Genomic DNA, 16,811 nt, shown 5'->3' with positions numbered 1-16,811 from the left:
AGTGTGACCTTCCAACACCACGTCCCCCTGTAGAAGCTCCTCGTCATCTGACATGAAAAGTTGCACCTGATGACTCCATGTATAAAAGGAGTGTGGTGGTATGCACAGGTGCCCCCCAGAGTGTTAGAGGGGGGTGACGCATCAACTGGAACAGCTTGGTCAGGGGAATTGGCAATGTAGGACTGATGGAAAAAAAAAAGGGAATTGAAAAATAAAAAACTTCCCTAAATTTAGCAAAAATGTATGTATACTTAAGGGCGGCATGGCTCACAGGTAGAGTGGCCGTCTAGCAACCGAAGGGTTGCCGGTTCGATCCTCACTTCCCCTGGTGACCATGTCGCAGTATCCTTGAGCATTGAATCTCATCCTTGCTCCCGATGGCCCTGTGATGGACTGGCAACCCGTCCAGGGTGAACCCCGCCTCTCGCCCAATGTCAGCTGAGATCGGCTTCAGCGACCCTTAATGGATGAGCAATATAGAAAATGGATGGATGCTCACTTAAGGTGCTTTTTTCCTTTTTTCAAAAAAGACAAAATGCTCAAAATAGAAAATAGAGACTACCGAATTCAAATCAAATATTTAGCTTTTAGTCGTTTCTGCCACCCTCGTCTCCACCGATATTCCCAAACACGGCCAAAACTTACCGCTACTTCAGAACAATTACAGCTTGTCCAAATGAAAGTAATTCCTCAATACGTCAATCCATTTTTTTTCTCTTATTCTTCTTCCACTCTGTTTGTTAGTTTTCCATAAGGTTGCCTATACCACCACCTTCTCATGGCAGTACTTGGCCTTTTTTATTCACGCCAAACTATCTGATGGAAACAAACCTCATGAAAAAGTATTTTTCTGTGACATTTCCAATTTTTTTTTCCCAAATGTACCTGAAAATGAAAGGAAAACACAGCTACTGTAGCCATCTTCGCTAAAGCTGCAACCAAAAGGCTCGTGAACGTGTGTGTGTGTGTGTGTGTGTGTTTTTGTGTGTGTATGCATTTAATGGAGCCTTCATTTCACAACAGGAAAACACCCTAGTTCCTTCCTCAAAAAAGGACCAGGCCACAAAAGAAACCCACTGCTGCCAAACATGTCTTAAAAAAAAAAATCACGGTCAGTGAAAGAAGTATTATTGGCATTACTGAAGGGAAAAGGGATAAAGAAACTTTAATTCAATTAACAGGGCGCCTGGCAGACAATGGTGAGTATTTAGCCTTCAAAATAAAAAATCCTCTTCTTATCCAGACAAGCAAACTTTGACAGCGGGCTTTGAGAGGACAGATGGAATAAATCTAAAATATGAGGGATGCTATGGAGCCAAGAGGACAGTGTCTGTCCTGTACTGGATTAGCTATGATATAACTGTTGTGACTCAGATCAGAGCTTGCGCACCGTTGCCATGACGAGGAAGGGGAAACAAGCTTCTACAACGAGGGAAAATTTAACAAAGCAGTCAAGTGACCACTGTGTGTGTGTGTGTGTGTATGTGGGGGGGGGGGGGGGGGGGCAGAGGCTATAGCTCCTGGTTGGCAGTGCTTCACTGATTTCAGGTCAAGATGACACGGTGGCCCCTGCGGCATTTGTGACCTGGGAGAATTCTTATGCAACCAGACTGTCTGGTTGCAAAATGTTGGACAGTTTGATATGTTGATGTCTGTCACAAGATGGGAATTGATTTCACTGTGTTGAGCATCACTGCAGAGCAATCTCTCTAGGGAATATTATTATGAGACGTTTAAGCCGCCTCTCAGCTCGCATCTCAATGAGCTGCTTCACTCTCCTTTTCTGCAGGGGTGAAGAAGAATTTCCTACGACACAAACAGTCTGTGTGGGGGTTTCTCTCCCTACCACATTTAGATTGCATGGGCTGTGTTATTGTCGCTTGTTTGTCTCACTTGAGTGTTTGATTCACAGCCCCCGACAGCTTGGAACAATAACGATGCAGACATTTCCAGGACCTCTCAAGGTCCGTCAGACCCCCAAAATCTTTAAATGAATCTTTCTTTAAAAAAAAAAAAACAACAAAAAAAAAAGATCATTAAATCCTCCAACCCTTTCTTCGAACGCACAAAATATAAGCGCTATAAGAGAGGAACGTGTAAATGTGGCTGATCGTTACGAACCATGGGGGGTCAGAGAACCGACCCTGTGCTTTGCTATGTGGCAGTCAGATGAAGCTCTCATCTCAAGCTGTTTGGAAGAGAAGCTCTCTTGCATAAAACAAATACCCACAGTAGCAGAATCATCCCTGCCTCAGTCAGCTCCTCACTACAACTGCAGTTTCAAACATAAAGGCTTAAACTTACCGACGCCGTATTTTTCATGCTCCGTAGGTATCCACATGTTTACGGTCGGCGCAATTAAGTCAGCCGTGAGAAAAGCAGTGACTTGCGGGCTTTTGGTGCTGGATAGCGCATTCTATTGATGGGCTTTCCCCCGGTCTGTAGTAGCAGGCATTGTTTAGGTTAACGAGGGAGAATGCGCCGCCGCCGCCGCTGCTGCTGGTAGCGGTAAGGAGACATGATGCCTTCTAGTACTATCGGAAATCTGAGCATCAATCTGTATGCGCGCTCAAGTTCTGAGAACAACTTGATGCCCCTACTGAGTTTCACAACAAACGGACAGAAGCTGTAGTCGTGTCTGACATTTGAACTGTATACTTTGCTTCAACCTCCAATTTCAAGTTTTTTTTAAGTAATGAAAAGTTGGAAAAGCCGTGGATTTTTGATGAAAAAAAGTTATGATTTTGATTTCCATTTAAATAAAACCAGTAAATGTTGGAGTTAAAGGATTTCTTTATGATATAACAATATTTTTTTTTACAGCCGATTTGTCCAATATTTCCTGATACTAACAATATTTGGAAAAAACTAGTTTATATCATATACCTATTCTGGGGAAAGAAAAAAAAACTTGTCCCAGTATAAATAATGACCATCCAACACAAAAATATTGTTGTGCAAATACTGTTGTCTTTACTTAACATGAGTAAATGTGGTTAAATTAGAATGAAGCTGGACCAAGACTTTATTTTTCTTCTATTACTTTAATAAAATGTTTTCTGTAGAATCAAACCATGGTAACTTGCCATTTCTTCTAGTAACATGCAAAATGGACATTCCATCCATCCATCCATCCATTTTCTACCGCTTAACCTGTTAAGAGTCACGGGGGGGGGGGGGGGGGTGGGTTCACCCTGGACGGGTCACCAGTCCATCGCAGGGGCCAACACATACAGACAGACAACCATTCACAGTCACATTCATACCAACGGTCTACGCATTCATTGGACTTCTCTGTGTTTTTTTTTTAAACATTTTAGAAAGTTTATGGACATGAAATATTTTTCTACGTTTTTTTTTCACAGGTATGAAAAAGTCACAGAAATGTATTGGCAAAACAATAACGTCGAAACACGTCACATAAGTATTCACTCTTATTTGAATTTTTGAATTATATAATTGTGTGTGTGTAGTGTATGTATATATATATATATATATATATATATATATATATATATATATATATATATATATATATATATATATATATATATATATCCTTTTGGTTTTAGGTTGAGAATATGAAACTTGTTCCTGGTTTGAACCATTTGGTCCATTTGCTTTGGTTGCAAAAAAAAAAAAAAATGAACGCATACAACATAGATTTTTATTTTTAATGTACAAAATCAGCTCACTGGTATTGACTAGCCTATAATTTGTGGGGAAAAAAAACATTTTAATATGACCAAAAAAATGACAGGCTTATTAGGCTTCTTCAGTTATTGCAATCAAAGAAAATTATTTAGATACAGAGCGCCAATACCTTACACGCTTTATTATTGTAACGTAACACCTGTGATACACTTCAAAATATCCGAGCAGCATTTGAATCCAGCAGCATCGTCATAGCTGCGAGAAAGGGACCGTTGCATTCTGGGATTTGTTGTATAACTTATTGACGTCTATGTGGCTATGATGAAGGAGTTCATCAGGAACCGCTTTACTGTTCAGGATACTTTGAGGGTTTTTTTCTGAATTTTTGACCTTGATACTACTAGGGAGGGGGACTGAGAGAAGAAAGAGAAAGAAAGAAAGAAAGAAAGAAAGAAAGAAAGAAAGAAAGAAAGAAAGAAAGAAAGAAAGAAAGAAAGAAAGAAAATGTCAAATATTTACATTAGATAAGGAGAAATGGTTTAGACTAGGCCTCTTACTTTTAATTTCTGTGTTGTGGTGCAGAACATGACCTTGAAAAGGACCATGGACGGGCCCTCTACTGGGATGACTTGTGCATGAAAAATACATGAGTCTCTGTGAGGAGGAGGATGAGGAGGAGGAGGAGGAGGATGCTGAAAACTGGAGGGAGATCCAAAGCCAAAATGAAAGAGTTTATCACAGAGCTCTCTGGCATGCTTGTGTGTGAGTTTTTTGAATGTGGGTGTGTGCACAGAATGTCACACATTTATTTTTTTTTATGAGCGGGCTGTCCTCACCATCTCCATTTCACTCATACACGTTTCTCCATTTTCCTTTTATTCCTTACTTAGACTCATCATATGTCGAACTGATGATGCGTTCGAGTACAAAGGATTTTGGGTGAAAACCTATTCTAATGCATGTTCATTTTCCATGCTGCAAATGGTGCATTAAAATGCTTTGAAGTGTCAAAAGTACCCCCCCCCCCTCCCGTCTCATCATCAGTTTGCATGTCCACTTCTGCCCACACCTTTGTAGTTTATATGGTGAATTATGAATGGATGTGCCATGAAAAAGCAAGCAACCCGAGGCTTGCCACTGCCTTTTTAAGGTACATAAAGTATCAGCGCACGGTTGTATTTTATGTACAGAAAGCAGTAAATGCTGGATTCATTTTCTCTGTTGTATCCCCTTATGACCTCCTTCAATATTTCTGATTGGAGAGGTGGGGGTTGTTGTAATAATTCTACTCTACATATGAATAAATCATAAGCCACGGAGCAAAGTAAGACAGAAACCCCGTGGATTCATCCCTTTGAGGGCAGGAGAATGGAACCAGTGTGTTCTAGATGTTCTACATCAATTACTCAACTTCAGAGACAGTGGTGGTGATGGGAATAAATGTGGGACAGTAAACAAGAAAGCTGAAATGGGACAGATAAGAAAGGTGGTGCTGTCAACTGCCAATAGCAAATTCGAACTTAACTTGAAAGGGTGTTGTTTTATACTGGCAGGCTGATGCGTGTTCGAGGTGCAACACGAGTTGTGACCACGTTCCAGAATACATGACGAGACAGGAATCATGTTCAGGGCTCCCATTCTCAGATCTCTGCACAGGTTTCCTGTATGTCAAAGAATTCATTATAATTTTAATTCATTTTAAGCAGCAGACACATCTGAAGGAAAAAAAAAAACTCGAGGACATACGCGTTTCTGTTTTCGGCCCTCCTATCATACGACATTGCACATTCTTATTACCCAATATCACCCCCCCCCCCCCCAAGTTTCAAGTATTTTTTTCAATCATCTGACTTTTTTTTAGGTTGTGTTAAACCGTGTATTCATGTCTGACGTCAAGCCCATCGTCTTTGTCTTTAGTTGTTTTTGTTGTCCTTTGCCGTTCTGGCTGTTATCCCGTTGAAACGACTTCAAAACAATGACCAATATTTTTCCTGTGACTCTCATCCCGTTCCAAGCTACGATAAAAGAGCTCATTTAACCGCAGAGGCTTATGTGTTCAAAAATAATAATAATAATAATAATCATAATGAACTGCTTTCTTGTCGGGCTAGTAGTGTGGCTTCGAGTATGGCAACCGTCTGCGTTGAAACGACAGAAGAATGATAACTACGAACAGAAATCCACGTCTTTCCACAGATAGCACAACTGTGGTGATACCCTGACCTTTCCTGTAACCCTACAAGTAAGTTCATGTTTATGATTCCACAGAAACATCTAAACAAATATCAAGCGGGGTAGGAATAAATCCCAATAACTCGACAGTTGGGACAGGGGTTTGTTTTTTTTTTTTTGCTCGTCATTTTCTCTGCAGCATGCGATGTATCCGTGTATACGCAGCATTTGTGATTCATTCATGTGCCTTGTCTGTGTAGGTTCTCATTCATCCAGGTCATCGTAGATCGAAGCGAAGTAAAATCTGGTCAACTGGACGTAAGTTTATCTTGAAGACGTTTCACCTCTCACCCGAGAGGCTTCTTCAGTTCTAGTGAAGAGTGTGGAAACTCCAGCTTATAAACCTATGTGGGAGTGGTCAGTGCTATTGTGGTGGAAACGACCCTCCCGAGACTCACCTGGCCTCCCCAAACGACAGTCGTTGTGCGGTGTCAGGGAGTTTCAGGGGTGGTCGTTAGGGAGTTTCACCGACCACTCAGATGCTAATGGGCTGTGCTGGCAGCAGCCGTTCCACATGGGTCTTTCAGCTGAGCTCTTTGGGGAAGTTTTGAAAGGACTTGGTTGTAAATAGGTGAAAGGAAATGTCGCAGTCCACCTCCTCTGTTCAAAGATGGTTTCTCTATCCTGACGTGGATGGCTTCTTTAACTCCTCTTTCAAACCATCTGTCCTCTCTGTCGAGGATTTGGACATGGTCGTCCTGGAAGGAGTGGCTTTCCTCCTTGAGGTGGAGGAAAACCGCTGAGTCCTGTCCTCCAGAGTTGGCTCTTCTATGTTGGGCCATGCGCTTGTTGAGGGGCTGTTTGGTTTCCCCTATGTAGAGATCCGTGCAGGCCTCACTGCATCTGATCGCTGTCAGATCGTTACCAAGCGGCGAGGCGAGAGAGGGACGCTTTGAATAGGCAATTGTAGAAAACATCATCGTGCCGAAAACAGACGCGGCAGAATGTTAGCTTCGTACCTCTTAAGGCTGCATTAACGCTTTGAAAATCCGAAAAATGTGTTCAGTTGAGAATATTTTCTTGCTCGGGAAAACGCGTAGGTCTCACAATGTTTTGTTCAGCGCCGAGTTTATTTTCGTCAGTAGCACAAACGTAAAAATCCCATTGGTTGTTGGTCGACGGAACTTAGCATCGTCATACAAAAAAAAATATGCCATCCCAGCAGCCCTCTTGCGGACAGACGCGTACAATTTCAAACGTGTATTTTCCCGTATAGAATCTATTTGATGATGCCTTAACTGATAGATGATGAAGCAACATAAAAAACTAAGATGGGAACCGGAATATTCCATGGCTCTTCTTTCTAAGACAACCCAGGTCAAAGCTGTTGACGTCAAATATTTACTTGTATAGACATTAAGAATATGATTTTAGATAGATGTTGGATTTTGTTCATCATCAACTATTACCCTCTATGCTAGCTGAAGCCTACCTTAAAAATCAATTTAGGAACAAATCAACTGAAATATTTCTCAGTCGATCATAAGAGGGGTGGAAAAATTGTGGGATTTCTCTTCAAAATCAACAAAATACCAACGTCAGCACTCCATTTCCCATGTTCCCTTGCGCATTTTTTTTCATGTTTGCTCTGAGTTTCATCAGTGGGGACCCTTATGTTCCCTTCAGGCTATCATCATGAGAAGTGCGACTGAAGATGATGGCGGGAGGATGGAGGCGGTCACTGCCACAGCCGGTTCCAGTGGCCCAGATGGCCTCTAAAGATTGCTCTGCATTTCCTCTGCTCAACTGCCAGAGTCTTTTCATCTCTGGCCCCAAATGAAAAAAACATCTGAAAAGCATTAATCAAAAGAGAGAAGAGAAGAGAAGAAAGGAAAACGAAAGAGAAGAGGAGAGAAGAGAAGGAGGTTTCATTTTTCTTTCTTCAGAGCGTGATATACCTCCCTTATGTCACAGTTTATTTTTCAAACTGAGACTGATTTACTCTGCTGGTCGCAGCAAAAAATGACACTTTCTTATCTCAAGATACACTGCCTATCGCCTCTTCTCAGCTTTGATTGAATTCACACCAGGAAGCGTAACTCAGAAGAAGCAAAAAAAACCAAACAAACAAACCCCCCCCCCCCCTCCCCATACGCTTCCCTCGGCTCACGCAGCAGGCAATATCCTCACCTACAGTTAGAGATGGCCTCTAAATATAGCTGGGAAAATAGGCTGCGCCTCATAAGAAAAACACCCCTCACTTGAAAGACTGAATGCCAGACCTCCGATGAGGGATTGACACATAGATCTGGCGGTCTTAATTACAATTCCGTGATGGCAAATTAAAAATATTGGCACATTAACTGCACAAAAGAACAGATATAAAGAGGCACATACTGCATGTAAAACCCCAACCACGAAGCTTCAACTAATATTCAAAGGCGGTAAAAGTATGTTTTTCTTAATAGCTGAGAATTATTTTGAAAGTGCATCTGCATGACTGTCAGAGCTTGTCTTCTATTTTTCCAGTCTCGACGTGAGAGAAAACTTTCTCTCTGCTTTAGTATCAACGCACGAGGCACGGGTGAACGATGTTTCATGTGAAAAACTGCACTTGGAAGCCATGAAATATGAAATTCTCAACATGAATGTCACCGGCAAGTATTTCTCGAAAGGCTGAGAACTAGTGTTCCTGTACTCTCTTGACTCCTTCTCTGACACAGCCGTAACATTTACGCTGCTAGCGCTGCTTTCCTGAGGCCTTTCCCCTTTCGGAAGACATCTTTGATTCTTCGGTGACAAAGTATTGCGGTTCCCGACATACTGACATTCCAATGGAATAAGGTCTTTGATGCCACCGGGATCTGAACCTTGATCTTTTTTTCTAAGATATCAACAGGTGGAGTTGAGGGGAGGCTCACTCCTCTTCTGAAGTGGTCACTTTCATCCACTCTCTCCAGGATCCTAGTCTGGTAACCAGAAAGACCACGTCCATCAATTTTCCACTGCATAAGGATGGCAACCCTCTGGTGTAAATACCACGCTGTATTGTCCCACTAGTCTTGGAGGGCTCACTAGAATAGATTTCTGTTATTTATAAAATCGAAAGGTTTCTCTGGCATGTTTCGTTTGTTGTGCATTACCCAGGTTCGACGTTTGTCTTGCGAAACGCCATAAATCCTACACTGCTGCAGGTTTGCGTTCCCATCAACCATGCCTTGTTTATACATGGGAAAAAAACAAAAAAAAAACATGAAGTATCCTGAGAGACACTGCGACTGGAAACACTGCCCATAAACTCTTCGACGGATGCTGTAACAAAGTGTTCAAACGCTGGTTTGACAGTATGGCTGGTGGAGCCCGGAGCCCTTTTAAAGGCATTAGCAGAACTTCGTCCACACTGCCGTTCCAGCGCCTTCGATGACGATAATAACAAAACACCAAATGCCAATTATGTATTCACAGAGACATTAGACGTTGGATGGGCTCACTTTGACCTCAAAGATAATAAGAGGGTTCAGCCTTTTTTTTCTTTTTTTCTTTTTTTTTTTTGCTATAAAACACACACTGTTCAAAACAGACCACAGTTATTTGAATTCTTGAATATTTTCCCTACGTTCCTTCAGTCCTTTCCATCACTCTCAGCATGACATGACCTGCCAACAGAACCTGGAAAAGGGAAATACATTACATCAAATTCTTTCTTGTCACATTCACATATCATATCTGCCAATAGTCGCCGCTGGTCTCTTTTCACAGTAACTGCAGTCTTGTATTAACTATGTTTTTTTTTTCGGTTGTAATACTTTCCAACACATTTAATGATGCCTGACGGTGGGAATTTTTTGGTGAAACTGGTTTGAAGACACGACAGGCTAGCTGCTGTTGATTTGTTGCCTTGGCACTCAAAACTGGATTCCTTTGATAGTTTTATTTGTTCAATTTGTTTGTTTTTTTTTCAAATTTTTTGACAACCAAGAAGAGCCTCCTGTTTTTGTCACAGCCTCTTCTTTCATTTTGGTAACGGCAATCGTGGCGTCGATTTCCTAGCAGCTTGGTGCTGGGTACTTACGGTAAAACTGGTTAGTCGGAGTTACTTTGATTACTTTTTCCGAAGATTTTTCTCCAGCGTGGTGGCTAAAATGCTCGAGTTCATAGACGAGTGAGTTTCGTATCCATTTGTGGAGAAAACAAGAGCAATCTAGTCGCTTTTCTTAACTTTTCATTCTTATCACATGATCATCAACAAATGGATTTTCTGTCTCCCCGCCCTTGTTTTAGGTTGCTGGTTTTAGGCCTTAGGAGAAGGTTGGTGGATGGGGAATTTTAAGTCTCTATGGAAAATGGTGGCGGTGTCATGATTAGGCTTTTTTTTTTTTTTTTTATTGCTGTGGACTATGACAAGGTAAACGCTGTGTTTATGGAACAGGAGCCAGAGCAGAGGTGTATTTTGGATTGATATCATGAGTAATATCTGTGTCACACATTCAGAAGAGATAAGTAAGGGGATACTAAAACTGTATGACATCGTCATGCCAAACATTCTCCCTTGTCTCATTTTGCCGATATGAGTCATAACTGTAAAAGCCAGAGTAATTTAAGGTTACAGTTTTTAGTTCATGGCAAGAGAGCCCAGATTGACCGTGTTTTTATGACTAACATGCTCTGCTGGGCTCCCACATCCCCCATGCTGTTGCACACCGTGGGTGTAATATTACACTATACAGCCACCTGGACCCCAACACTCACCAACAAAAAAACACGATTGTGCACAGATGGCTGCCATAAATGTCTGTTGATTTGCTCGTTGAAAGCAATCTTTGGCAATGTATCCCCTCCTCAAACCTACCTACCAATCCACATACATGTTTCATCAGCTGACACACACACACACACACACACACACACACACACGCACACATTTGAACCAAGATATGAATGGATGGGATACTCCAGCTGACCGTACCTTACACTCTTTGGAACGATGACTGTCCAACTCATCAACTATCATGGTGGACACCTATGTGAATTGTTTTTCAAAGATCCCATTTAAATACTTACTTGAGCTGTACAAAAGGATATTCAAATGCAATTCAAAGTGAAGCACAGGGAAAAAAAAACTCACAAAAGACATCCGTGAGTAACAAAGTAAATCATAACAATCAAACAACTAATAACCTGACTTTCAAAAATCAAAAAAGAAGTAAAGGGTAACGTCATTTCTGATACAGCAATAACCATTTGGCCGAAATATGGGCTCTATCAGTGCTTTAAGAACCGTAACCGAGGACTGAACTCAAAGTCCAAGTCAAAGTGCTGCTATCAGGGTAACTGGATGTGATGCGTTTGAACATCAAATTCCTTGAATTATTTCCAATGAAGACGACCTAACCGGTTCCATATGTCATGGGCTCCACTTTGGCAACTTGTTGCCTGGGCTCTATTTTGCAAAGCTTTACACACTCCTTACTGACCATCTAACTATTTATTCTAAATCATTTACATGTATATAATATATACACTCATTGGTACTTTGATGTTACTACATCTGAGAGGAGGGTAATACGGCATTCTTGTCCTGTTTTTGGTTTTTGGTGTTGTTGTTTTTTTTCAATTAGATTTTCGGGGTGTTTCCACTGACGTAAAACGTATTCATTATCTACTAGACAATCATCCTAAGCTCTTTCTCTAGGAATATTGTGATCATATCTAAAAATAAAGCTTTAAGTGAATTATCCAAGGACGTATCGACTGACAGGATAAAGTGAATGTACACGAAGCTCGGCATCTGCAGAATTTCCTCCATCAGTAACTTGTTTTGTCAGCGCTCAAAATACAGAATTAACGCTCCATGTTTAGCGATGCCCAACCATGCAATCTTTTGTTTTTCTACGTAGTCATCTGTCTTAGTCATCATCACTGTAAAACCAAAGGCTGGAAAAGGTCTGACCAGCTCTTAGTTCTATTTGCTCTTTTCTGGTTGGTGTCTGGCCGTTCCATCAGCACTGTTGGTCTGTGGGTGTTGGTGTGAGGAGCAGTCTGTGCTGTTCTGACTGGAACCACCCCACTCACACCCTCTAATCTGCAGAGAGAGCTGGTGTTTAAGACTCCCTGAGATGGCCAAGCTGATAATTTCTGCTTTTCTGACGCTTTAGGCCATCAGTACTTAAAAATGTCCCGGGCACTGGGTGGTGAGATGACCATGTTTACATGGATTAATAGCATAGAAACACGCAGACACATGTAAGTACAGCCTTTGGCAGCTTGCAAGCTGTTGGGCTTAGAGTGCATACTGTAATTGCCAAAGCTAAGTTCGATGAACGTCAGCAGACTGACGATGATGATGGAAGAAAACATGGCTACAGGAAGGATGAGAAATATGAAGCAAATATTCATTTCCATATCAGCTGCCCAAATTATAGAGATGATTAAACCATGTCATGGTAAAATATGCAAAATATGTGGTGGATAAAAGCCGTGGAACTGCCTGTTTGTGTGTGCCTGTGCCACACATGAAGAAATACATTTATGTATTTTTGTGTGTGTGTGTGGCAATAATGATGTGATGTAAATGAATATACTATGATTCACAGATCTTGACTACTGGCTGAATTACTCTGATAGAAAATAAGTTCCCCCCCACCAAACTGTCAAGGGCAATCGGAAGAGGAGTGGATATAAACCTTTCTGGTGAGCAATATCTGGTTTTCCACCTGAAGACACGAACAATTGTGTCTGTATGGACTCCCAAGCACTCCATGCATCCATCCACTGAAAGATGTGTGGAAATCTGAAAGCTAAACAATCATTTACATGATGCAGTTTGCACCAACAATAATCAAACAATCTTACTAATTGTTCTTAAATGAATTTAGCTGAATATGGCGAACGGAAAAGGTCAATAATTGGGTAAATTACATTTTAGAGGTAATTAAGATCCGAGATTTCCAAAATCGCGTAATCGACTTGCTAATATGTCGATGGGAAGGTTCTGACAGGGTTTCAGGAAAGACAAAAATCATGATGATAAATGATGAGAACGAACTGTTTAGAAGGCTCCAGTTTGGGATGTACTGAATCTGTTAAGTTCTTTGTGCTGCATTGAAAAGTACATACCTGAAACTGTTGATATATGTGTCTGAGCATATATATATATATATATATATATATATATATATATATATATATATATGTATATATTTATATATATATGTACTGAGTGGCTTGTCAGCAAAACCAGACACAGGAAAGGCTGGAGAGATAAGCCAACAGAAACACTAATAACAGCAGGATCTGAGATAGGGATCAAGAACTACCGAGCTCTTGTCTCTTTGTTGTATATTATGTACTGGTCTAAGAACACAGGCATAAAAATAGGACTTAACATGAATGGAAACTATAAATAAATGTACTACTCCCAGCAAAACCAATGCTAAGTTGAATAAGAGTGTAAATTCAGCCCAACCCAAGGTTGTATCAGCTTCGTCGGTGAGCAAACACCGCTACAATCAACGCTTGTCAATACCAAATAATTGCCTCTGAAAAATCAACATTCATTAGTGATGCAATATTTCCTGCACACTCTTGCCCTAATTTTTTGTGCGTGAAGTGTCCTTGAAAGAAGATGATTCAGACTGATGGTGAGAAATGAATTAAAGTTGGAATAAAGGGATAGGAAATGAATGTGACAAGGTGGAAACACTGGTAAATAAAATGTGTGTGTGTGTGTGTGTGTGTGTGTGTGTGTGTGTGTGTGTGTGTGTGTGTGTCTGTGGTACATTAAGGTGGAGATGAAAGCTGGAGGGGGGAAAGTATGTGCCTCCTGGCTCAGTGGGAGACACATCAGGCTTTACTCTGATAACCCTCTCACAGCGAGGCAGGGGCATCTGGGAGCTTCTGCTCTTGTCGCTACAGAAAGCAGAAAGAAATACCATGATTTCGACATTTAAGATACACACACACACGCACGCACGCATGCATGCATACTTTTGGAAAAGAAAAAAAAAAAGAAACAGTGGATGGAGATAAGGATGATGGCACTGACAGAGATTGAGATGCATAAAAAGACAGCTAGATGGACAGATTTGCAGGTAAACAAACACATATTCATTTTGCTTCCCACATCAAAAAGTCTTCTCTTCCAAATGTCAGAGCAGCTGGTTATCAGTCCTGCCTGTGTCTCCTTGTCAAGCTTGTCATGATTTGATTTTCTCCATGCTAACCTTAACTGTCAGGTGTTGTCAGCAACCAGAACACAGATTGCTGGCTTTTATGGCTCATATCATACAATTCGAGAGGGTAGCACCCATGTTTGAGCACTCCTTTAGCTTAATGGATGCAGTGGCTGGGTGAGTGACAGGAGGATGAAGAAATATACAGTGGGAAGGAAACAGCAGCTGTGTTCCTGTAATGGTCCCTCTGTTCTCACCATTGCATATCCTTCCAAAGAGGAAGAAAAAAAGAGGAAAGATTTTCCAAACTTGCTGTGAGCAGGGTTTAATTTACTTCTATGCTTTTTTTTTTTTTTTAAAAAAACAAAACAAAACAAAACACTGTTCTTTTGTACAGAAGGATTAATTTGAAACCTCATACCCGTGCGCATCTTCAACTCAGACGTTAAAAAAAAAGGTTTTAAAAAAAAAATTAGAAAGCCGCTATTCTCTCTTGCACCGAATTTTCATATTCACTCTCATGTTTCTCTGTGTCTCCCCATCCCTACTTCAGCCTTTCAAAACATTTAAAAGCTTTAAGGCTTGGTTTATTTCACACGACCGCATTATTTCTGCGCTGTGACACTGTGTGCTCCCCGACTGCTCTGCTGTTATCAGCAGAGTCATCGATACGAACTTCAAAATGAAGACCCAGTCAATAAGAAGAGTGCAGTCGTTGAGAATGCTACGGAGACCCTTTTACGTGACTGATTTTAGGCAATCAACGATGACAGATTAAGGTAGCATTTTGATTTACACAAGTGTTTGATCCATTTGCCATGCTTGTCACACGGTAAATATTTACCGTGTTCACAGCACAGTAAAATCATCAGTCATCGTGGGTATCTGGTGGGAAATAGCTGTTGAAGTAGGCTTACTCTTATTTGCTGTCTTCGAGTCGGTTTAATTTGTATAGTGCAAAACCACAACAACAACAAAAACCATCTCATGACACTTTACAAGTTGAGTAGGTCTGGCACCACACTCCCTCAATTTATTCACACCCATCAATTCTCAATTAGCAAGCACATCTTGCGACAGCGGTGAGGAAAACCTTCCTTTTAGCAGGACGGAATGTCAAGCAGACCCAGGCTCTATGGGAACGGCCATCTGCTTTGACTAGTTGGGGCAAAAGAGACCAGCAAAACAGGCACAGAGACAAAGACGGGAAAGGGAACGGGACAGAAAGAGAAAAGGAAAAAAGAGGGACAGACAGAAAGAGAGAGAGAGAGAAAGGAGGGGGGGGGGTTTGACAGATAGACAGGGACGTGAACAAGAACCAGAACCAGGTTTTCCTGTCTCTAGAATTTTGTTAAGATACTAACCAGTTGCTGGCAATAGATTTCAAAATAGGATCAATTTCTCATCTAACTTGCCAAGAGAGCTAATATTTCTTCTCTTTTCATTTAAATTCCATATGGCAACATACATTATTGCATTCTGTTTTTACCCAGACTCTGTTTGCAGTGTGTTTGCAGGGCTTTTTCTGCAGAACTGTATTTTATTAAGGTCAGTAGGCACCAACTCAAAGGGCTTTGAGGCTACGTTTGGTGATTCACCTCCACACCGAAGCCGTATAGCGCGACTACATAAATGAAGGTGCCATGTAACGCTTCTGACATCAACACCCGTATTTCTTGCCCTCTACCCTCGGGTGTAGTCATGGTGCTTTTGAAGATACATGCCTGTTAGTAGCTCACATACATGTATGCACACACCCCCCCCCCCCCCACACACACACACACACACACACACGCCGAAATATGGTGTGTGTATCTTTGATCTCTGCACTGGCTGCATACATTACCAGCGTAGATTCATGGTAAAAGCACCTCGGAGGAGAAGAAAGCTGGAAAATTATGAATTCTTCAGTAATTCTCTGGAGGGAGTTCAAGATTTTCTTATACATGGAGCAGGTTTGGGGGTTGGATGGAATTCATGGTTGTCATTTTTCAGTCAACCACATATTTTAACAGTGAAAACTAAATGTGAACTGGTTGCGGTCAGATCTCACTATAGCTCCAGAGTATAGACAGTTTCATCTAAAATCATATCTGCAGCTCAAAGTTCAAATTGAATGTGTCGAATTGTGAGTTTTCAGCCATGTTTGTAAAGCGATCATGCTATTTTAGTAACAGATGACACACAAACAAAACCCATGTGCCTCAGTGAGAGGTTACACTCCCTTGAACACTGCGTGAGTGCCAAAATTAGAATCAATAAGAAGAGGAAAGAAAACACACTCATGGGGAGAGACAGACATTGTGAGACTGAGACAAATAGGCAACAGTATAGATCACACATATTTTAGATTGCACTTGTAGATACCAGAGGCGTCTTGTTTTTGTTTGTTTTTTTGCAAAGAAGCTGTGGTGTGGCGAGTCTGTGCCAGGAATGTTTTATGGAGTTCCCTTTAGTCAATAGTAGCCAAATAGCCAGCAAAATATCCAGGTGGGAAAATCCCAGGCTTCCTCAGTCAGCTGTTTACTCGGCCTTAAAGACACTAAAAAGCAGGATACCGTACAAAACAGGATGTCAGATATGTTGGAGGCAAGTGGACCCAAATGCAGAAACAGGAAGCAGGCTCCTTTATGTGTTCACCGAAACTGCTTGCCTGCTGGGCTAGCTGGCACCCTGTAATTCCAAGAGAAAGACAAAGAAAGGAGGAGCACGCAAGGGCAGAGACTGAGCTGATAGGATAAGAAGCACTGGGAACAGGGCTGTGGCTCATGTGGACTGATTAACTTACAAGACACGTGAGTCACACAAAAAAAA

General features: G+C 41.3%; 1 protein-coding gene across 4 annotated transcripts in view; it reads right to left on the bottom strand.

Annotated features, from left to right (window-relative positions):
- dock4b (dedicator of cytokinesis 4b) overlaps positions 1 to 2,517 on the bottom strand; it is a 129,633-nt gene extending 127,116 nt beyond the window's left edge. For 3 of the 4 annotated variants that reach the window (XM_086202282.1, XM_086202283.1, XM_086202284.1), the window contains exon 1: positions 2,305 to 2,516. In XM_086202282.1, coding sequence (XP_086058408.1) covers positions 2,305 to 2,341 — 37 coding nt within the window. In that variant the 5' untranslated portion in view covers positions 2,342 to 2,516. Of the gene's footprint in view, positions 1 to 2,304 lie in introns of all 4 variants that reach the window. The other variant, XM_086202281.1, reaches the window with a different exon arrangement.
- Positions 2,518 to 16,811: the final 14,294 nt, after the last annotated feature.

This window comes from Aulostomus chinensis, chromosome 4, assembly GCF_037954235.1.
Source record: "Aulostomus chinensis isolate RoL2024-O1b breed Wild chromosome 4, RoL_Achi_v1.0, whole genome shotgun sequence".
NCBI classification, from domain to species: Eukaryota; Metazoa; Chordata; class Actinopteri; order Syngnathiformes; family Aulostomidae; genus Aulostomus; species Aulostomus chinensis.
This window is presented reverse-complemented; position numbering and strand designations above follow the sequence as displayed.